At 41.7% G+C, this 24,262-nt stretch overlaps 1 protein-coding gene across 1 annotated transcript in view; it reads left to right on the top strand.

The window, feature by feature from the left end:
• The first annotated feature begins 370 nt into the window (after positions 1 to 370).
• The window catches only part of KCTD3 (potassium channel tetramerization domain containing 3), a 52,420-nt gene continuing 28,528 nt past the window's right edge, over positions 371 to 24,262 (top strand). The window contains exons 1-4 of the mRNA XM_054981315.1: positions 371 to 764; positions 12,831 to 12,884; positions 16,925 to 16,970; positions 23,760 to 23,833. Coding sequence (XP_054837290.1) covers positions 691 to 764; positions 12,831 to 12,884; positions 16,925 to 16,970; positions 23,760 to 23,833 — 248 coding nt within the window. The 5' untranslated portion in view covers positions 371 to 690. The remainder of the gene's footprint in view (positions 765 to 12,830; positions 12,885 to 16,924; positions 16,971 to 23,759; positions 23,834 to 24,262) is intronic.

Here is a 24,262-nt window from a genome sequence, read left to right as displayed (position 1 = left end):
AGTGTTTTTGTTGGGATTAATACTAAATCATCATCATTGAACTCAATCATTTAATTGTATACCTAAGGGCCCTGACTCGATAGTAAACCTCACCGGACTCCGCAGGACTTACTTCCAAGTGAACAATGAGGCATATGACCGACTAGTTCTCACAAAGTACGTACGCACAAGCGCGCGCACAAGGAACTGAGGGAGGCAGCCCGGAGTAGTTCATGAGGCGTCACCTGAACAGCTCCTCCCATATTTCCTCCCATGCATTTTCTATTTCCTCCTCCCATTCTGTGATCTCGCGAAGGAGCAGCCAGCGTCGGTATTTTGTCCCTTGCGGAATTCCCTCTTCCAGGTGCCTGCACGTTGCTATGGCATTTTTCTGCCATAGAGAGCAGCAGCGTTTGGGGCTAGAAAGCATCGGAGGCAGTCATAGCGAAACTGGAGTCGCGGCCTTGTCGGGCCTTGTGACGAGAGAGCGAGAGGGCCGCCGCTGCTGCTGCTGCGATTCCTCTGCCTGACGCGGCTATCCTTTCCTCCGCGCTTGTGGCGAGGGGCCGCGAGGCTTCGCTGGACGCTCCCTTTCCTGCCCCGGCCTCCCCGCCGCCGCCGCCTCCTGCTTCCCTCGGTTCCGAGACGGAGGCGGCGGGGGGAGGCAGCGGCGGCCGGCCGTGCTCGGAGCAGGAGACGCTGTTGGGAAAGATGGCGGGGAACGGCGCGGGCTTTGCTGGTGCGGGCAGCGGGGAGATCATCCAGCTCAATGTCGGGGGCACCAGGTGAGCAGGAAGAAGGGGTGGTGCATGGGAGAGGAGGGTCTGGAGCCGCGGTCAGATTAACCGAAAGGAGGGTTCAAGGCGGCCCGGTTGGGAAGGGGGATTGGGCTTAGTTCGGAAGGAAAACGCCTTTGGTCGAAATTATACAGTTTTTTTAAAAGGACTGGACGGGATGGGTGGGTGGGTTTCTGCCGGTTGGAGTTATATATTTCAACCGTGCTGTTTCATCGTGCAAAAGAACGCACTTTAAAAATTAAGTTCTCACAATTATCCAAGTTTTAAAAACGCTTGAACAGTAGGAAGAGCTGGTAACCCTTACACGAGTTCAAACAAACGCATTCAGTTTCGATACATTTAGAATAAGTAGACTGGTAACTGTTTGCATGGGTTCAGGGGCCCCTTAAACGTACTGAAATAATGCGAAGAAAACTCTACTCTCTAAACTATTCTTAGTTCGTCTAATTGGAAATCCAGTGGAATAGTTTAGAGGTTAGGAGGTATAGCAGTTTTGAAAATGCAACCAGAAAATCTGGTGTGGTGATGTAGTGGTTAGTGTGTTGTTCTAGATCTTGAGACCTGGGTTCAAGTTCCTGCTTTGTCAAGAAAGTTTGCTAGATGATTGAGCCAGTCACATGGTCTCAGCCTAACCTACCTCACTGGGTTATTGTGAGGATAAGCGGAGGAGAGAATGATGTGTGCTGCTTTGGGTTCCCACTAGAGAGAAGGGTGGGACATAAAAATAGTAAATAAATATCCCAGTGCTGAAGAATGAGTGTTAGTTATCTCCCAGTGAGACAACCTGGGTTGGGAGGATGACAGAAAGTGTAGGAATTTTAAAAATATTTTGGTTACTTTTCTACTTATTGAAATAGGCAAAATATATTTTTAAAACTCCAACATTTGAAAACAATAGAAACACTGATTTGATGGATGTCCCCTTAAAATATACAACCCTATACATAATCCTATCAATTGCTGCATTGTACTATTTTAAGACTGTTTCAGCATAAGAATGTCCTTTTTACTTAACCAGAGGCTTGTGTGTATTGTACTTCGTTATCCCTGCCTTTGTATGCAAGATCAAGTAAAAAGCCTCTGTAACAAGGTTGTTTTAATTATTTTTAATGAACCTGGCAGGATAATTTTGAGCAAGCAAGGAATTAAACCTTCAGTGTACAAGAGAGGAAAAACATATGTTACAAAGAGTATTGCAGATTCTCTCTTGCTCACATTCAAGCATGTTGTATAATAGGACTTTCATAGTTATTCAATGAACTGAACTGGATGTTATATGGTTTTGTCAAGAACTGCAGTGATGAGGACTAGAAAAATCGTACATCAGTAATCACTAAACATCTTTTCTAATGTTGAGATAGTTAAAGACCTAATGGATTCTTGCTTGCTAAGTCTCCCTAGATTGCAAAATTGTAATAATAGACATAAAACGCAGTTGCAAGCAGAGTTACATCATTCTCATTGGTTTCAATGAACTTAGAAGGAAGTTCAGGAATACACTTCAGGTGTTTTAACTACTTTGGGTAGTAGTAGTAACAACTCAGTAGTTGTTACAATGGCTGTCTAAGATAATGCAGTGGGGTGTGTGATGGGTGAAATACAACAAATTTGGATATTAATTGAAACATTCAATATCCTTTTATTATCACATTGAAATGTACCTTAATAGATTTATAGTGCAATCCTAAGAAGACTTACTCCAGGCTAAGCCCATTGAAGTCAATAGGCTTAGACTGGAGTAACTCTGTTTAGGATTGCACTGTAAAAATGTAATTGCATTATATCAGTATAAAGTTGTACAATTATTTATGGAATTTAAGAGTATAATGTATGAATACATTTTGTTAATTCTTAATGAAAACGGTGGTTTCCAGGCCTTAAAATATGCAATCAACAAAATTCTGTGCAAAATCAAATTCCATGCAAATAACAATGAAGAGAAAAATTATTGTTAAAATCCTTATAAAATTCATTAATCATATCATAATTAGAATTTCTGTGTTATCTTCAGTGGCTTATTATTCAAATATTATTCAATTATTGCAATTATTATTGCAATTATTCAAATAATTGCAAATGTATTTTGGTACCATATGCATTTTCACTTGGGAAAAATTTAAGAATAAGTCAAACATTATAGTAAAGAGGGGAGTGCACCAAAAAAATTAGGTAAAGCTGAATTATGGGCCCCAAAAGTACGTGACCCCCCCCCCTTTCTCCATTAATCCCAATGGGGAAACTGGAGGGCCGTGGGTGGCATTTTGCCTGAAAGCTCCACCAAATTTTCTGAGGATCTACTACTGACTGTCCTCTAATGAACTCCCAAGTTTCAGCATGATTGGACCCCAGGAGGTCTTTAGAGGACAATTAGGAGTTGGTCCAAATGTGGTGAAGTTTGGCTGAAAAATGACCACTTCGGCTCACCAGATAGCTTCCAAAGCGATTTTTCCATAGAAAAGAATTGTACTGATTCTCCCCCCCCCCCCCTGAAAATTTGGTAAAAATTTGGGATACCTGGTTTTTGATTCTGAATACCCTGGATTTTACCAAATCAGCTAAAATTCAGTATTTTAATCTGAATTCTGAACTGAACTGCACACCCCTAGTTGTAAACAAAAAAAAATTGTCAGGTTTTAGAAAGTGTTTAGAAAGTCAGCATTATTTAGAAATAGAATAGAAACATTTGTAACACCTAGTCATGACAGGAAGCTTTGGAATGGTTGTATGTACCACAAACAATAATCCGTTTTGAACTTGTTTCCATCTCGGGGGGGGGGGGTAGTGTTTGCCTCTAGCCTGATATATGGGAGGTATCTGAAATAGCAAGAGAATTTGAACTCTGTACCTATATCCACAGTATATACCTAATATTATTGCGTTATTAGCAGTTTGAGAGACAAAAGAACAGGCAAAGTAGTATTTTAAAAGCTTGCCTTAACATTCATTTCACTGTTTCACAAGGACTTTTCCAGTTTTTCCCCAGTTTTCAAAAGTTTCCATTAGAATTTTTTTTAATGCTGAAACCCTCCCCCCCATTTTTTTAACCCGGGCCATTCTAATATTAGATCTGTTTTGCAGTGATAAGTTACATAGGTATGTTTATATTTATTTCATGTATTTAAAACCTTTGTATGCCACCTTTCTACCCAAAATAGGGTCCCCAAAGTAGGGAACATTAAAACACAACAGTTTTAAACAATTTGAATTCAAAGCAATATTTAAAATAGTGTAAAAAAACAATTCAGTGATCTCACACACACACACAACACAAAAAACGAGACCAATAACAGTAATTGGGAGTATGCCCAATAAAACAAAAAAGTCTTCACTCACTGGTGAACGATAGCAAAAGAGGTGAACAGACAAATCTCCCTGGCGAGGGAATTCCAAAGTTTTGATGCCATGACTCAGAAGGCCCTTCCTCGGGTTGCTACCCGTCTTGCCTCAGCTGACAGGGACACCTGAAGCAGGGCCTCCGAAGATGACTGGAGTCAACGGGTAGATTCAAAAGAGAGAAAGCAGTCCTTAAGGTATTCTGGTTCCAAGCCATATAGGGCTTTAAAAGTCATCACCAGAACCTTGAATTGGACCTTGAAACACATTGAAAGCCAGAGTAGATGAAACAAGACTGGAGTTATTTGGTCCCTATGACCCCTCCAATCAGCATTCTGGCCACAACATTCTGTACCAACTGAAGCTTCCAAACAGTCATCAAGGGTAGCCCCATGTAGAGTGCTTTGCAGTAGTTAGTCTAATCTAGATGTCACCAGGGCATGCACTCCAGTGGCAAGAACTGTCTTGTCCAGGAAGGGCTGAAGCTGGTGAAAGGCAGCACTGGCAACTGCTGCTATCTTTTTGTCCAATAAGATGCCTGGGTCCAGGAGTACCCCCAAGCTACAAACTTGCTCCCCCATCCAGAACAGAAGATAAACCCATTTCCTGGCTCAGCCCTTCCTCCCACCAGTAGTATCGCTCTCGTCAGGATTAAGCTTCAGCTTGTTAGCCTCCATCAAAGCTTCCTCCAGGCTCCCATTCACAGTTCCCACAGCCTCCCTTGGATCTCTTAACTGTGCAAGATAGAGCACAATGTCATCTGCATATCGGTGACAGTTCAGCCCAAATCTCTTGATGACATCTTTCAGTGGCGTTACATAGATGTTGAAAAGCATAGAGGACAAACTGGAACTTTGAGGCAACCCGCTAGGCCAGATATATACATGTGTGAGGCTTTAAAAATGATGACTTGCCTAAGTTACCTATGAAAATTACAAGGGGGGTGAAGAGCTAGACTGCAGTACAACCACGCAACACACCAAAAGAAAGCTCACCCCAGGCGGAAAATATTCAAGGCAATTTAACCACTTCCTGTAAGTTTAGTGTGTAATACAAAAATACAAGAAACATTAAATCCAGAAAACAGTAAATATACAATATTATTGCCAATAATAGCTATAGCTGATATAGTCCCCAGTTACATGAAATAAGGGGGCGGTGGCCCCAGCAGACGTGTGTGACTGCCGTGGTCCAACAAGTTGTCCCGATCCAAAGAGTGTAGAAGCCGCTGAAGGTAAGCCAATAAAAGCAACTTGAGGCAGAAAACAGCAAGACGTCCCGGTCCGACGCTTGAAAAAAAGCCGCTAGGGGATGAGCGGGAACGAATTAATTAAGCACTGAAGCCAAACACAACAAGCCGTCTCAATCCAACGCTTGTAAGAGCCGCTGTAAGGTAAGCGGGAACGGAGAGCCGAGACAAAAGCCGCTGTGACATGAGCGGGAGCAAATTAATTAAGCCCTGAGGCCAAACACAACAAGCCGTCTCAATCCAACGCTTGTAGGAGCCGCTGTAAGGTAAGCGGGAACGGAGAGCTGAGGCAATGAGCGTAAGCCGGCCAAATTGTTCTCTTTTTCTCGTTTCAGACCTAATAACGTCTTTCATCAGGCCATAATATATCATAAATCACAGTTTTAAACTCCCAGGAATTTACCCAACATATGCGGGTATTTACTCCGCATATGTTGGGTAAATTCCTGGGAGTTTAAAACTGTGATTTATGATATATTATGGCCTGATGAAAGACGTTATTAGGTCTGAAACGAGAAAAAGAGAACAATTTGGCCGGCTTACGCTCGTTGCCTCAGCTCTCCGTTCCCGCTTACCTTACAGCGGCTCCTACAAGCGTTGGATTGAGACGGCTTGTTGTGTTTGGCCTCAGGGCTTAATTAATTTGCTCCCGCTCATGTCACAGCGGCTTTTGTCTCGGCTCTCCGTTCCCGCTTACCTTACAGCGGCTCTTACAAGCGTTGGATTGAGACGGCTTGTTGTGTTTGGCTTCAGTGCTTAATTAATTCGTTCCCGCTCATCCCCTAGCGGCTTTTTTTCAAGCGTCGGACCGGGACGTCTTGCTGTTTTCTGCCTCAAGTTGCTTTTATTGGCTTACCTTCAGCGGCTTCTACACTCTTTGGATCGGGACAACTTGTTGGACCACGGCAGTCACACACGTCTGCTGGGGCCACCGCCCCCTTATTTCATGTAACTGGGGACTATATCAGCTATAGCTATTATTGGCAATAATATTGTATATTTACTGTTTTCTGGATTTAATGTTTCTTGTATTTTTGTATTACACACTAAACTTACAGGAAGTGGTTAAATTGCCTTGAATATTTTCCGCCTGGGGTGAGCTTTCTTTTGGTGTGTTAAGTTACCTATGAAGGCTATCTGCTAAATTTCTGACTGAGACAGGGATACTTTTTAAATCTTCCATGCATATTCTTCTCTGTTAGGGTATCTGGGCTCTCAAGAAGACAAAATGTGCTTACCCCGATTTCCAACTGAATGTCAGGGATTGGAAATTCAAAGTATGGTTAAAAATTTAGATGTTTATACCACATACCAAAGGGTAAGATCTGTGATTTTTTTTTTGCTGTGAATTTAGCTGTGATGCAACAGAGACCAGAGATGGGAAACAGATGACCTTCATGGTTGCTACTTAAAAAGATATTTTTTAGGTTCAAGAACAGTATTTGCCACTCTTCAAATTGAGTCCTAGAGATAACATAGTATAATGCAGGGGTGGGCAATTGTTTTGGCTCAGGGGCTACTTTGTGGGAGCGGAGGTTAGCGGAGGGCTGCACCTTTTAAAATGATTGCATTCATTAGTTAACTTTGCATTTCAGAAAAGGTATAAATTGTATCATAAAAATCAAATATAAATTAAATAAAATAGTGGTAGTTCATCACCGATTTTACGTTTTTTCGGAGGGTTCATGGTTTCACTAAAGTTGGAAATTTATAGAGGTGAGGTGAGGAAGGAACCGAATACCTGCCCAAGCTTCGGCCCACCAAGACACCCAAGGACAGCATGGAAAGCTGGAAAGGAAGAACAGCCTTCTTGTTCTACTGCTGCCAAGCCCACCAGCCCCTCCCAGCCCACCAGGACTCAGGCACAGCCCTGCGCTGGCCGCCCGCAGCGACTCTGCTTCATGCACAACAGCTCGCAAGGCTTGAACGAGCGAAAGGTGGTGGCGCATTTGCTTCCGCTGGGCAGCTTTTGCTTGCACGCGCGCCCTCGTCTGCCTCGCTCCCGCCCGCGTTTCCACACACACGATAACGTCGCGGGAGCGAGCTGGGGACGGTGAGAAGTTTGTGTGGCCAGAGCTCTGTAGCAAGCGGAAGAGCAGGAGCTGTGGCTCGGCATGTGCTGGAGGGCCGGGCCAAGGAAGGGAAGAAAATAGACAGCCGGCACTTTGGTCGCGTTGTTCTTCCTCCTCTGCACGGTAGAGCGTTGCTCTTTCGGTGCCAGGCGCCTGGTAGGTGACTGTCTTGGCGGGCCACAAAAAACTCTGTAGCGGGCCGCATGTGGCCCGTGGGCTGCAATTTGCCCACCCCTGGTATAATGGATATAAGTTTATCTAAATAGTTGATGGAGGAAATAAGCGAACATTAGAATTTGCTGCTGGGTTCGGGCACTGATGGAGGACCTGAGCGGAGTGGCTGTGGGCCACTTTGCCATTGTAGGGGGGTTGTGCCAGTGTAAGTCTGGGATATGCCAGTGTAACTCATAGTTGGCTCCTAGGGTGCTTTTGGCCCTCCCCCCTCAGAAATATGCTGTTAGTCATAAGACTGCAGCATATAAATAATGCTTGTTTTATGAAATACTAATAAACTTTTTAAGAGTGCATTAATGAAATTGACAACTATAATTTTATACTTGGTTTCCCATGATTAGTGAAGAAGCATCAAAATAATATTAGTAAGATGTGGACTTGTTCTGCTATTGATTTGTGTCCACCAGAATTAATTATATTGTGATTTTTTTTCCTTTAAAAAGTTATTAAATGTTCAAAGCACACCAAGTTGCACCGAATAGGAAAAACTAATTCCTATATTAATAGCCGTATTGTTTGAGTAATACAATAACAGCTTTGTTACTTAAATGGGACATTCATAGTGGAGCTGTTTATCAGAGGTAGAGTATGTAGTTTGCATGCAGAAGTCCCCAGGTTCAGTCCCTGGCATGTCTATTTAAAACCATTGAGTAGTAGGTGGTGTCTTCTACCTGGGGCTCTCGAGAGCTATTGCCAGTAAGACAAAGCTGACCTTAAGAGACCAGACATCTGATTCAGTATAAGGCAGCTGTATTGTGCCCTTATAAAGTTCTATTCTACTTGCAGCCTTGGGTAAGTTCTCAGTTGCTATGTTCTGTCTGATGAATTGTGACATAGCATAAATAATTCTGTTTCTATATGTCCAAACAGTGCTTAGACGTCATAGTAGTTCATAGTCTAGTTTTAGGTGACTCTTATTTCAAGATAACAGGTTTGCAATAGCAGATATTTAATTTATAAGTGATGTATTGTTCAAATAATTGACACATCCTCCTTACTATCTGATAAGTGAAGTTATAGGCAAGCAAGGATATAGCATTTTTAAATAGTCTAAATAAGTTATCCCACCAGTAGGTAGACCAAAAATTGTCCTCAATGGGTGGACTTTTTTGGCACTAAAGGTTCAAATTACCCTAATTTTCTCATAGATGTTAGATTGTGATCGTGTAGTATAAATTACATGAGGGTACAGTTTATAAACCACTGACACTGGTGTTTTCTTTCAGTTCCTTGCAATTTGTGTGGGAATGCTGTAGGATCCTATTGTTAGCCAAAACAGTTGCAGCGCAAAAAAAAATCCTATATATAGATAGTGGGGGAGGGGAATGTTTTGGGATTTTTTTCTGTAGGAGATAAATTCTGGTTTATCACAGCTTTCAGTCTCAGAATATCTGCTCTGAATTGAGAGGAGCTTTTTAAAGAGAAATTGGGTTTTATCACGCTCCACCATTGTACACCTGCACAAAACTTGCATTCTGTACAAATACAGGCATGCATATATGCTATCTGTATGACTCACTTTGAATTGTTGAATAGTTGTAGTAATTCAAAAGACAATGGAGAGAGGGAAAAAATATGCTTTGGAAAGAAAAGATTATAAAAGTTGGAGATGCCTGTCTTTGTTTCAGACTTTAAAGAACTATTTCTGAGGGCTGCTGAGGGTGTATGCACACAATTTATTTTCTGCAGCTTATGATACTATAAGTGCCATGATGTGTCTGATTCTATTTGATATTTTTGTGTAGGTGAGCTAGATGATCAGGTAATACAAATTGATCCGTACTGTAGGCTTCAATTGCTAGTTCATATAGTGAGTTTAATCTAGTTTTTTGAGTGGCACAACTCACATTGCGTTGTATCTATTGGGTTGTATCTAGAGCTGTGCTATTCGGGTTACGCTTCGGGTAAAGATACCTGAAGCAGACCCGATTCAGCAAGCTTCAGTATTCCCGAAGCAGGGCCAGCATGCTGGCCCCGCTTCGGAATCCCGAAGCAAAGCTTTCCGAAGCATTCAGAAATGCTTCAGAAAGTTTTGGGGCTTGTTTAAAGGGCCCCGCCGCTGCTTGCAAGCAGCGGTGGGGCCCTTTAAACATCAGCACCCCCCCCCCACCTACCTTGCGGTGGCTCCGGGCCAGCTCCTCTGCCACTGCCGCCTGAGCCTGCGGGGTGGTAAGGAAGGCTGGAGCCGCCTCCTCCGGCCCTTCCTGCCCCTCAAATGGCTGCGGTGCGCCGGCCATTTGAGGGGCAGGAAGGGCCGGAGGAAACGACTCCGGCCTTCCCCACCACCCCGCAGGCTTGGGCGGCGGCGCAGTGGCACTAGAGGAGCCAGCTGGCTCCAGGCCATGCTGCCTTATGCTGCTGCCGCTGCCGCCACCACCCAGCTGATGACCCTTCCGCCGCCAGGTAAGTGGGTGGGGGTTGGAGGGATCTCCCCAGGGTTGGATGGGGGTGGAGGGGTCTCCCCGGGGGTGGTGGTAGAGGGGTTGCCCCAGGGAGGGTGGTGGGTGGTGGTGGGGAGTTCTTCCCCCTCGCTTCAGTATGCGCCGAATCTTCATGGAGCATACCGAAGCGATTCCCGAACCCCCAATCAGGGTATTCCAAAGCGGGAATACCAAATCGCCCCACCCGTGCACAGCCCTAGTTGTATCCTACTAATCATCAGTTCAGTGTACTGGCCGATGTGGAATTTCCCTACCATCTCTTTCCCCTAGCAGCCACATTTGCCCTCAAAAAGCTCATGCAGTAAGTCACGGGATCTATATCCCCCCCATCCCCAAACCATACAGGTTTCAGGGGCTGCAATGAGGATCAGGTATGTGGGGAAATGCCTTGTCTTCCACTGAAGCATCTGATTACATGAAGCATCTGATTACACCATTCTCCTTCATTTTATCCTCACAACAACTCAGTGAGGTAGATTAGGCTAAGAGTGTTTGACTGGCCCATGGTCACCCAGCAAACTTCCATGGCAGAGTGAGCATTTGAACCTGGGTCTCCCAGATCCTAGGTCATCACTGTAACCCTTACACTACCCTGGTTTTCTGAGGGCCATTTTGTTTCATTTCCCCTCCACGCTACTACACCTCAGCACACAGTGCTTTTGGTCTATGTGGGTTCTATGACTTTCAGCACCAGCTTTTTGATTATCAGAAACTTGAACTTTAATTTGTGTTTAAAAATGAGAAGATACGTCAGAAATAAGAGTGGTCCAGTTGAATGTGAAATTTTAAGAGATAAGGAAGTTGGGGAGCGGCTTAAGATAGAAAAAGTGAAGGCGGAAAGAAATATATAGAAGCAACAAGTTGAGCCTGTTCTTTAATCATAGCATCACTGTGAACAATTTTTGGCAAATTATATTTTGGGATATGTTTTAATCCCAGACCAAATGTCAGCGAATCCTGGGGTAGGAAAAATCCTGCTCAAACACCTCTTTTTTTATGGTGGCATCCATCATTGTGTTTCATAATATCTAGACTTCCACAACTTGAAAGCACATGAAGCAGAATGTTTATTTTGAGTGGATTTACCCCTTCCCTTTTACATATTGAATAAGACACACCAGTTCTATTACTTTATAAAGTTATATTATTTATGTATGTTCATGTTTATGCCATTTCTCCAGCATTGCCCTAAGTGCCTTACAAAATAAAACATAATAAAAACATAATACAGCAAATTGTTAATGGAAATCCAACATTAAAAATCCAGCCAGAACATAAAGTTTTCAACCTTAAAAGAAGCTGACTAAAAATGGCATTACTTAAAACCTTGGGTAAAAGAAATATTTTGGCCAGCCACTTGGAAGAGAATCGTGTGTGTGCCAGGCAAGCCTCAAGGGGAACAGCGTTTCATAGGCAAGATGCGCCCAGGTGCCTTTGAAGATGACAGCATAGTGAGCAGGGCTTTTGTGCAAGATATTAAATGGTGATATGAACAGAATGAGAAAAGGCAGGCCTGCAAGTATTTATTATTTATTTACATATTTATATCCCACCTTTCTACCCAGTGGGGCCCAAATGCGGCTTCTCTCCCTCAGTATTGTATCCCTGTAGCAACCCTGTGAGGGTGTTAGGCTGGGATAGAATTACTGGCCCAAGGTCACCCAGCAAGCTTCCTTAGCAGAGTGGCGATTAGAACCTGACTCTCCCAGATCCTACTCCAGGACTCAAAGCATTACATCACGCTCTGGTCCTAAGCCTTTTAGAGCCTTAAAGATCAGAACCAACACTTTGAATTGTTCCCAGAAACAAATGAACAGCCAGTCCTGATCTTTCCACACTGGAGTGATATAATCTCTGTATCCCGCCTGTGACTGTAGCCTGGCTGCTGAATTTTGGACCAGCTGAAGATTCCAGAAAGTGTTCAATGGCAGCCCCATTGTAGAGTGCCTTATAGTAATCTAACCTGAATACGATCAGACAGAGCATGAATCACAATGACTAGATCTCATTTCTTGAGGAATGGCTGTAGCTGACATATTAGCTGAAGCTGTTATAAGGTGCTATGTGCCTCAGGGGAGGCTACAGCCATCAGCTATAGGCCAGGATCCAGAAGCATGTCCAGACTTTGAGGAGGATTGCTACCTCTCCAGGATTGACCACTAGTACCTCATCTAGATTGAGGTTCAATTTATTGGCCTTCAACCATCCCACTGGATATTACTGGATTACTTATTTTATATTCCAGATACTTTAATAATGGCAACAAAGTGCAACATTTTCAGGACCAAGTTCTAATTGTTTGAACCTGGTTCAGGTAGAGTTGGTGTAAAGTCTCATTTAAAACAAAGAACTAACTTTGTTTCAGTGGACATTTGTAGTGAACTTGAGTGTGACTGGGGCCTTGAAGATTATTTTTTTTACTTAATTTGTAGGACAGCCTTGTCTTAAAAGGATTTTCTGTTACTATATAACCTGCTCTTAAACCTGACTTCAGAGGGGCTCTTTGAATAAATAGCTTGGATATGGCAGTTTTTAGATATAGATTAAATACTTTTGTAAGCATGAGTAGTTCATTGTAATTCTGTTTTCAAGTGTGAATTTTCTTAGGTACAAAAGAACCTATATGAATTAGTATTTTTACAGATATTATGTGTGTGTGTTTTCAAATGCTGATGATAAAGAACTAGATAGCTGCACTACTTGACTTCTAATCTCTCTCTTCTAGGTTCAGCACTTCAAGACAAACACTAATGTGGATACCAGATTCCTTTTTTTCCAGGTATTTTGTAGCCTAATCCTATGCGTGTTTGTTCAGCAATAAGAGAAGTTACTTACATGCTGCTGACTCCCATATAAGTGTGTGCAGAATTGTAGCCATTGTATTAAAATAGTTTGATAGCTATAAGGCTTTTTACTCAGATAGGAGGGCTGTATTGTAGGGAGGGGATCTCAGATGATCCACTAATGAGTTAGGAGCCATTGACCTCACCACTTTGTTATATTGGATTCCTTCTTAATGCTATGTCTTTGTGAACTTGAATCTATTTGCCCTATGGCATTGTTTATGGAAATGCTCCTCGTATTGACTGTACTATTCTGACACTGTGTAATCCACCATGAGTCTCCGTGAGAAAGGTGGATGATAAATGAAATAATAAATGTTGAGAGAGAGGAGGGGTATTTGGGAGGGAGAGGAGTAAACAATTGAAAGATTTTGCGGTTTGTTTGCAACACCAAGTCCCAAACATTCTAACTCATTTCTCATGAATTCTTGATAAAGGTTATCAGGTCTTGGCAACTTACCTGATACAGTTAAAAACTATTATCCCTTGTGTTCCAGCAATCTGTGTGTTCCAGCAAAGCTTCCATAGTTTCTTCTGTACTTAAAAAACAAAGAAACAAAAAGCTTGGCCATGTGAGTGGGAGAGGAGTATTCACAGTTTTTCAGTTCGCTATATATTTTTGTTGGAATTATCAGCTCTCTTTTTATTTGTCAAAGGTAATCTAGTTGATCTGTTGCAATTTTTCAAATCTTTACTTTTCTGACAAAATACTTGTCATGTTGGTAACCAGTACTTGGTTGCTAATTTTTGTTTCAGGCCTTGGAAGCTTCTTATTTTGGTACGCTTTAATATACTGTTTTTTTAAAGAAGTATACTCTATACTCTGAGACACATCAACTGTAACTGCCAGTCTCCTAGTAAGATCAAGTGGACTACTGTGGAGCTTATTCAGCATTCCACACTGCCTTGTCCTCAGCTGTTTAAAAATGGAAGGTATCTTGTTTTGTTCCCGTTTTCTGAGCAATGAGCATGTCAACAAACTTCTGAATACCAATGCTGGGAGACAGCACTGGGAAAGGGGAGGCGCCACGGCTCAGTGTTAGAGCATTTACTCAGCATGTGGAAGATCCCAAGTTTGCAGGGTAGCAAGGGCTTCATGCCACCTCATTCATTGTTTAAGAAACTATATTTTCTAAAGAGCCATCTAAAAAGAAGAGGAGAACTAGCAGGACAGAATAGTAGGTGGATTCTTCTGATAGTCCTCAGTAAAAACCTTGGTTGTATGTTAATTGTTGTCCAGCCAACAAGGCATCAATGTTGAGGATTCTTGAACTGAAGCTAGAAGCTTCTTGTGTTGGCTTGGCACCTCCTTGATGACTAAGTCTAAAAAGCATAAGTTCGTTTTAGGGGTGTGCGCACAAAAAGTCGGAGTGATCCGTGTTTCAGAGATACGCAAAAAATTCACTATCCCTGAAGTCTGGGTTAAATTCTCTAATCTGGTTAGAGAATCCTGAATTTATCTGGCTGTTATTCCTAATGGGGGAAATTATTTGGAAGGATGGGAGGGGTCATTTTCCATGCAAACTGTACCAGATTTTCCAGGAACTTACTTCTTCATGTCCACTAAAGACCTCCCCACCCCCAAGTTTCAGGAAGATTGGATCCTAGGGTCCAGTTCTGAGGGTTGTTGAACAAACTGCCCCCAGGCACTCTCCATTGTTTCATATGGGGAAACATTTCCAAGGCTTTCCAGGAAAAAGGAAACCTTAAGGAAAGGCGCCCCTGGCCCTGGCCAGTCCCAATCACGTCCCACTCCCCTGCTAGCTGAACCAACAGATCTCAACAGAACCAAAGTAAAAGACGGGAACCAGTGTCCAACCAAAGAAGTCCAAAGTCCAACCCGAGAACCTCCTTGTAAAAGTAGAGAATCCTTCCAGACCTGAGCTGAAGCAAGTGGGTGGGGGTGAGGCTCACTGGAGCGGCAACATTTAAAGGGCAGCAGGTGGTGCCTTGAAGGGCTCTTTTGGCACTTGTGCCTGCTGTCCCTCACCAACCTTGCACCTCTCTCCTGCCATGGTTCAAAGCTTGCCTCCACTTCATGCTGCTGCCCTGTTGCTCTCTGCCGTGGAGCCTCTGTTGCAGCTGCCAGTGGCCAAATAATCTGACCCAGCAGAGTTTGGTTCCCCAGATCCAATCCAGGATTCTCTTACGTGATCCAGCATAGCTGGATTATGCCAAGTCGGCATGTATCTCGCTATAAAGTCAGTTCACAAATTCCAGATCTCAAAAGCATAGCTCTTTGTTTTATTAATTTAGTGGGGCTTTTTGAGTGAAAAAATAAAACCTTTTAAAGTTGGATGGAAGGAAGGCTGTGTTATTAGGTTTTGTTAGGTTGGAGGGATTGGGGGTTATGTTCTTAGGTAATGTGTTAATTATATATACGAGGAAAGAGGATATAAATAAAATAAAATTGTATTTATATCCTCTCTTTCCTCATGAAAAAGAACTGTTTTTGAAATGTAGGGTAAGATGATGTGTAGTTGTGTTAGCTGATTAATAAAGTAACTCTGGTATTTTGTCCCTTGGTAGCTAACTTTAGTTTTCACCTCTGGCCACTACCTAAGAGGATGCTGCCTCTTAAAATAGAGTAATTGCATCTTACTTGTTTGACTTGCACTACTTTTTAGGGTCATGATTTTTTAAAAAAACCTAAATGCAATACAGGCAAAGTAATGTTGGTAAAAAGCAAGGCCTAGAGAAGAAAGGGAAATGTGGTTCTCAGTTGAGATTGCATAGCACCAGGAAATTGCAAACATAAAAGAAATCAGGCAAGGAATATACAGTGATTCTGTCCCACAAGGAAAGTCTTTTCTAATAGCTGCCAGAGAGGAAAAAAATTAGGCACAGCTATCTATGGAGAAAATTCAGGCAAAGTTTCAGGCTGATTAATAAAATCAGATTAAAACTGCTAAATATGATCCAACCCCCCTCTGAAAAGAAAACTCTTTTTCCTACCCATTTTAGAGAGTAACATTTCATGCAAACAGTGTGATCTTATTCTTCATGAAATATATCACAATCTGTTTGAAGCAGTTCACCAAAACTACTTTTTAAGGTAGTGTCTAAACTGGAATTGAACCAGAGAGGTAAAAAATACTGCTGAAGCTGAACCCAGGTTTTGATTTATTTGACTTCAGCTTGCAAATGTACAAAAGTAACCTGAGGATCAGGATTGCAGGGAGATGGTGGGGGAAGGTAGGGGAGCAAAAGATGAAGCACAAAACTGCCCCTGTCATTTTTCTCATGATGCAGCTTCAATGTTGTTTATTATTAAATTAAAGAAAATAGTTATTTCATGCCAGTCTCATATGATATGTATGTCCATTAAGCTTTGATGAGACTAGACGTGATATTTACATCTAATGGGTGTACTTTGAACTAAGAAATGCTTTCCTGAATTTAAGGCAGTAAAAAAATGAGGTTAGACCTTCGTGTTATCTCAGCAAATGTGGGTTCTCAATAGGAGTGCCAGCTCTAGGTTGGGAAATTTCTTGATATTTGGGGGGTGGCGACTGGAAAGGTTGGGGTTTGGGGAGGGGAGGGAACGCAGCAGGATACAATGGTATAGAGTCCACTCTCCAAAACAGCCATTTTCTCCAGGGGAACTGATTCCTGTGGCTTGGAGATCTGTTGTAATTCCAGGAGATCACCAGCTACCACCTGGATGGTGGCAACTCTGATTCTCAATCCTGTTTGCCAAAATTAAGTGAATGCTGAGTTTCAGGATATACTTGGCACAAGAGAATCACAGACAGGAGTGATTTTATCTCTTCCATACCTGCAAAATACCCTGCCCAAGCTTTATGAGAAATACAACACTGTTTGGAATTCTGGAATTCTGTCATATCTTGTAGTTCTGCCACAGGCATTCCATTCTTCAATCTTTATTAATATATAAAACATGATAAGCTGTTAATTCTTCTTTAATTCCACCCCCTTATGCCTTAACTTAACATTTATTTTTGTTCTTTTTCAGTTTGTTGAGTGGACGAATTTCCACACTGAAAGATGAAACTGGTGCTGTGAGTATTTTTTGTTTTAGTTTCTTGTGATATGAATATTGGATTTAAAATAAAGTGTTACAATCAATGTAAATGTAAAATAAATAGGATTTCCATAGCCAAATGTAGGACTGTGTGTGTGTGTTATGTGTAGTCAATTCGCCTCCGACCTATAGCGACCCTGTGAATGAAAGACCTCCAAAATGTCCCATGATTAACAAACTTGCTCAGATCTTGCAAACTTGGTGTGGTTCTTTTATTAAGTCAAGCCATCTCATTTTAGATCTTCCAATTTTCCTAGCATTGTTGACTTTTCCAGAGATTCAGTCTCCCTTTTGGTTGTTGATTGAGCCAAAGAATAGAAAATCTTGAACAATTTCAATTTCCTCATTGTCAGCTTTAAGATTGTGTAATTCCTCAGTAGTCATTACTTTTGTCTTCTTGAAGTCCAGCTGTAATCCTGCTTTGGTGCTTTCTCCTTTAACCTTCATCAGTAATCATTTCAGGTCTTCACTATTTTCTGCCAGTGGTGTGGTATCATCTGCATATCTCAAATTGTTAATGTTCCTTCCACCAGTTTTCGCTCCAGCTTCTTCTAGATCTAATCCAGTTTTCCTTATGATATGCTCTTCATAGAGGTTGAACAGATAAGGAGATAATATGCATCCTTGTCTGACATCTTTGCCAGTTGGAAACCATTCTGTTTCTGCATATTCTGTCCTAACAGTAGCATCTATCCAGAGTACAGGCTGCACATCAATACAATCAGATGTTGTGGTACCCCTGTTTCTTTTAACACTCTCCATAACTTTTCATGATCCACACAATCAAAAGCTTTGCTGTAATCTATAAAACAGACTGATTTTCTTCTGAAATTCCCTGATATGGGAATTTTGCAATGTGATCTCTAGTGCTTTTTCCTTTTCTAAATCCAGCTTGAACATCTGGCATTTCTCATTCCATATATGGTAAGAGTCTTTGTTGTAGAATTTGAGCATCACTTTGTTTACAATTAATTTACAATTTGGGAAATTAATGAGGTAGTCTCATAGTTGCTGCAGTCTTTGGAATCCCCCTTTTTTGGAATTGGAATGTAGACTGTTTCCAGTCTGTGGGCCATTGTTTTGTTTTCTGTATTTGTTCCCGGGTTCTTGTGAAGATTTTGATAGACTCAGTTTCTTTAGCTTGAAATAGCTCTATTGGTATTCTGTGTACTTTAGGTGCTTTGTTTTTCTCAATTGCTTTGGATGCAGCTTTTACCTGATTGTCTAAGATTTCTGTTTTTTTGTCAAAGGATTCTTCTTTGAAGTATCTGTCATCCTTCCAACTCTTCTGTATACACTAGTGGCCAAAATTGTGGAAACCTTGGAAAAAGTGTATTTTTGAGGTTTGATGGCTCATAACACCACTTTTTTTAGTAATACCATAAAATTATATATCAATGGAAAGATAATTTAATCAAGAATGTAATGCAATAACTTTTATGAAGGACATTTTTTTTGGAACAGTAGTTATAAAGAAGAAAATTGAAACACATAGAAAAATGAGTTATACAACAATTCTCACCATGTCAGTTAATACTTAGTTGGATAACCTTTTGCTTTAATTACGGCCTTACAACACCTTCCCATGGAGTGAACCAAGTTTTTTAGTTCTGGAGCTGTTATAATGTGAAACCACGACTGAGTTATTGCTTCTATTAATTGCGTTTTATTGCTGGGTCGCTTCTCACTAACCAGTTTCTTTAGTCGGCTCCATAGATTTTTCGATGGAGTTAAGGTCTTGGCTATTCCCAGGCCATTCCAACAGTGGAATATGATTATCTTGAAACCACTTTTTGCACGCAGCAGCAACATGACATGGAGCTGAATCTTGTTGAAATATAAATGCTTCATTATCTTGGAAAAGATCACGTATGGAGGGCTTCTGTTTGGGCTCAAGTATTTCATTTATGTATTTTGGGGCATTTATATTGTCATTTATCACGCAAATTCTGCCCACACCTTTTGATGTCATACAACCCCATATCATAATACTAACTGGGTGTTTCATGGTAGGTGTAATGCAATCAGGATGCAAATCTTCTCCGATTCTTCTTCTCACGTATTTTATGCCATCACTACCAAACAGGGAGATTTTGGTCTCATCACTCCAAATAACACTGTCCCATTGTTCCGCTGTCCAGTTAACATGGGTTTTAGCCCAGTTTAATCTTTTCAACCTTTGTTTGAGAGATAACAATGGTTTTTTTTGTGGAATTCTAGCCTTAAGACCGAATTCCTCCAGTCTGCGCCAAACAGTGCTTGCACTCAACTTCACATTGAATTGCACCATTTTGTTCTATATGATTTTCGTTCTGTATGATTGCGCCATTTCGTTCTGTATGATTTTCTTCTGTCACCTATGCTCAGTCTCTCAGTTCTTCTATCATCCCTTGCTTGTGTACACCTTTTCCTGCCTTTACCAGTCTGGTTTTGTAGTGACTGAGTTGCCTTATACCTCTTCAAAAATTTAGAAATGCCACCTTTGGTTAAGTTTCCACCAATTTTTCTTCTAATTTCTTCATAACTGTAGCCTTGTTCACTTAATAGTACTATTTTACATCGCTTTCTGGGTGACCAGTCAACTCTTTGTGCCATTTCTTTAATTTTATTACGTTTTACAAGCTCACTAAATGAAAGAACACAAAACAAACCTACCAACTTGATAGCAATCACATAACACACTGACAAATGACCTCCTCTCAGCTCCAATACATGACATCAGTAGCTGAATCCTACTGTGACCCGATTGGCTCAGTGCCAAAACAAGATGACACCTGATTGGCTCTCTAAAGACTCATGCTCATTGGCTACATTCAAATGAAGGAAAGCTACTTCATATCAACCTAAGCAAGTTGTGATTCCTTTTCCTGGTTATTTGGCGATAACATTTGATAGAATACAGATAATTGAACAAACTTTGTTGCATTACATTCTTGATTAAATTATCTTTCCATTGATATATAATTTTATGGTATTACTCCAAAGTAAAGTGGTGTTATGAGCCAACAAACCTCAAAAATGCACTTTTTCCAAAAGGTTTCCACAATTTTGGCCACTAGTGTAGTTCTTCAGTGTATTGGTTCCATCTTTCCTTTATTTTGTCCTGATCAGATACTGCATTTCCGTGTTGATCTTTCAGTATCCCGAGCCATAGCTTGAATTTCCCTTGGATTTCTCAGATCTTGTGAAACATATCTCTTGTTCTTCTTTTTTTGTTGTTCTCTTCTATTTCTTTGCTCTGGTTATTATAATAGATTTCTTTGTCTCTGTCTGCAAGTCGCTGAAAAACTGCATTTCGAATTCTGACTGTATTTTTGTCACCTTTTGCTTCTTGGCTGTCTTTAGCAATTCTGAGAATTTCCTCAGTCATCTATTTAGGTTTCGCCTTTCTTTTAGCTATGGGAATATGCACATTCTTCCTTGATAATATCTCTGGTTTCAGCCATAGTTCTTCTGGCTCATGATCAATTAAACTTAGTATTGCAAATCTGTTCCTTACTTGGTCTTTAAATTCTTCAGGAATATTATTTAGATTGTATTTTGGCAGTATGATTCTTTTAATGTTTCTCTTCAGCTTTATTCTGATTTTTAATATTAGCAACTTATGATCTTGCATCACAATCAGTTCCTAGTGTTGGTTTAGCAGAGAGAATAGAGCTTCTCCATCTTTTGCTTCTAATTATGTAATCTATTTGGTTCCTTTATTGGTCTTCCAGTGATTTCCACGTATACAATCATCTTTTTGGTTTCCTGAAGCATGTGTTAGCAATTAACACATTGTTAGCTTCACAAAATTCTGAGTTGCTATCCTGCTTCATTTCATGATCCTAGTCCAAATTTTCCAACAATGTTTGATTATCAGCATATCTTATTTAGATGTATGATCAATTTATTTCTGGACATCTGCATACAAGTTTTCAATTTCTTCCACCTCAGCATCTGTAGTTGGGGTATAAACTTGAATGATGGTTATGTTGCCAGGTCTTATTGATATTAATTGGTCAGACTGCATTGTAGCTCTCGACTGCTTGTGCTATGTCTTGCCTCACTATTAGAGCAACACTTTTTCTTTTGAGTTTGTCATTTCCACAGTAAAACACTTTGTGGTTTTGTGGCTGAAAATTTCCTGAGTCAGTCCACATTAGTTCACTCACATCCAGGACTGCAGTGTTTAAACTTTCCTCTTTTTTTTGTTTTATGATTCCTAGCTTACCTGGCTTCATACTTCTCATGTTCCATGTTCCTGTTATGTGTGTCACACAGCTTTGGACGTTCCTTTTGTATCTATTCCCATCTGCATCTGGACATTCTTTCAGCTTTAATCCAGTCTCAGCCATAAGAATAGTGCTATTTGTACTTGTCCTCAGCTCTTCTCTAGTAGCCAATTGAGTGCCATTCAACCTGGAGGGTCCTGTCTTCCAGCACTATATCTTCTTTTATTTTGGTTTGTTTCATCATAGGGTTTTCAAGGTAAAAGATTAGCAATAGTGGTTTACCATTGCCTTTCTTCTGTGCAGTACTAATCAGGTTAGCTGAAGTGACACTGCTGTTGTCTGAGAAAGATCCTCCACCAATATTGCATTCCGCTACTGCTGCTGCCCATTAACTAACCTTCAAGAATTCCTCTGCTCCCATCCCCTTTGGAATATACAATTCTCTGCTGCTGACGTGACCATTGATTCCTGAAGGGGGTGGATTTATCTTAGTCTGGTGTTTCAGCTTCTTAAGCTGTCACCATGTTAAGCTGTGTATTCAAGAGGGAGGTTATTTATAGTCTATCTTACTGAAACTCACGGCAGATTACACATTGTAGTCAATGCAGTCAGTAGGATGGGGCATCTAATAAGCAATGTAATAGGATTGGTCATAAAAAGTTCCATCAAGACGCAGCCAACTTATAACAGTATTTAAGGCAAGATACTTTCAGACATGGTTTATTCTTGCCTTCCTCAGCATAGTGACCCTGGACTTGCTTGGACATCTCCCATCCAAGTACTAATCAGGTTTGACCATGGTAGGTTTAGGATGTGGAAAGGGTAATCAAGGGTGTCCAGGATAGAGCAGGTTTCTTTAAACAGACTGGCGTTTTCCAGCATCTTGACGAGCCCTTTCATGAGGCATAACAACAAAAGGAAAGTTTTCTTCTTTAAATGTGGTAATGTGGTTGTATTCTTCATTAGAATGTCTATTGAGGGTTAAAAACTTTTTAAAAGAAAAAATTATCCTCAGCCTCAGGGATGAGGTGAAGGAAGAGCAGAGAACACCAATGGAGATCCTCTTTGCAGCAGCAAAAAGAGAACTGAGGGAATAGTGCGCCTTCTCCTGGTCATGTGATGTTTTTGGTGGAAAAGTGCCAAAGAGAGGAGGGGTGCGCCTAGTCTTCTAAAAAGCTCTGGAAAGTTCTCTGACTGGCCTGCACAGTCCCCTCATGTGCCTGCACAGAAGCCACGAAGATGAAAAAAAATAATTTCCAGTAAACCAAAGAATCAATATGATACAGTGAAGTAAATATTGAAAGTCTTCCATGGAGACCTTGTTTCAGATCCACTCTCATCCATAAAGGTCACTGGCTGAGCTTGGGTATGTCTTTATTAGGGGTGTGTGCTTCAGGTTTCCGATTAGGATAAAATACCCGAATTGGACCCTATTTATAAAGATTTGAGATTCCCGAATCAGGGCCAGCATGGTGGCAGGAAAGGGCCCTTTAAACACCCCAAACCCCACAACTCCAGCCCCCAGCCCCAACCCCCCACTTACCTTGGCTCTGCTGCTGCGGTGGTGGAGGCCACAGCCTGGCAGCGTCGGCTCTGGCTTTCTCCGCTGCCCTGTGGGCCTGCGCGGCAGCAGAGGAGGCCAAAATGGCGGCCATTTGAGGGGCTGGAAGGGCCGAAGGAGGCGGTTCAGACCTTCTCCCCTGCCCTGCTGGCCTGTGCTGAGGAGGCCAAAAAGGGCCTTCCTGTCCCTCAAATGGCTGCTGCAGCGGCCATTTGAGGGGCAGGAAGGGCCAGAGGAGGCGGCCCCAGCCTTCTCTGCTGCCCTGTGGGCCCGCGCGGTGGCGTAAGAGGCCGAAAAGGCGTTCCCTGCCACCCTGCGGTGCTATGCACCGCCGGATCTGGCCTTTCTGGTCACCCTGCGGGCCGCTATGGGCCCAAAGCAGGTGGCACGGCAGTGGAGGAGGTGGTGGCTCTGGCCTTCCCTACCCGGCCAGGTAAGTGGGTTGGAGGGGACTGGGGGGGTGGGAGTGCTGGGAGAAAACCCAGCCCCCTGAATCATTTCAGAGTGCTCCCAATCTTTACGGAGCATTCCGAAGCGATTCAGATACCCGAATCCGAAGCGGATTAAGTTACACCTTGTTTAGGTGTCACTTTCCCTAAAAATTCTACTTGGGGTGAAATCACAAGCTTTCTCAATAGCCCTTTGGATAGATCAGTATTGTTTTAGGGGTGCTATCTCAGGGATGAAACTTATCTGAGACTCAGGCTCACTGAGGCTGGTATTATGCTTTTGTAGGAAATCTTATAAATGAGAAAGGGGACTGTTTTGAGTGGTTTCAGATTCAGCTTGCTTTAATGAAGCTAGGTTGTCTTGTTGTATTATAATTTATGAAATATTTGGCACAGTAGTACGCAGATTAAGCATTAATACTTCCTGTTGGTTTCAGTGGGGATATGTGCTTAAATGTGCCATTAAAGTCAACATGCCTTTAAAATGTTCATCTTTGTCAGGATCAGCAAGATTTAATAAATGGAATATAATTTATTTGTAGATATTTATTGATCGAGATCCTGCAGCATTTGCACCTATTTTAAATTTTCTTCGAACAAAGGAACTAGACTTGCGGTAAGAAACTCTACTTTAATTCTCATTTTAAAAACACAAGGGGATACTGGTTATAAAACACTATTAAAGAATTATTTAAAATAGTTTCAAAATCTATCCCTGTTTTCTGTAGGAATGTCAGAAAAAGACCCGTGTAAGTGTTAGAATAATTCATTTGTTCCAACTTTGTGCAGTAGTGATAGATTTTTGCAGAAGTTCTAGGTGAGTGGGAATCCTGTTAATTCTCCTAGAGTCTGTGTGTTCTCTTAAGCCTCTGCAAATGGTTTAGCACATTCTCGTGTGAGATTTTGAAGAGCTTCTCAAAGGCTGCAGTCTACCAAGCAGACTGAAGCCTCAGACATGAGAGCTGTACAGTGAATGAAGCATATTTATTCCAGCTGTGTGAGAGAGACATACTCATTTGTCTGCGTGCCTAGCTCTAGGTGTGTA

This window comes from Eublepharis macularius, chromosome 1 (genome assembly GCF_028583425.1).
Source record: "Eublepharis macularius isolate TG4126 chromosome 1, MPM_Emac_v1.0, whole genome shotgun sequence".
In the NCBI taxonomy this organism is placed as follows: Eukaryota; Metazoa; Chordata; class Lepidosauria; order Squamata; family Eublepharidae; genus Eublepharis; species Eublepharis macularius.
This window is presented reverse-complemented; position numbering and strand designations above follow the sequence as displayed.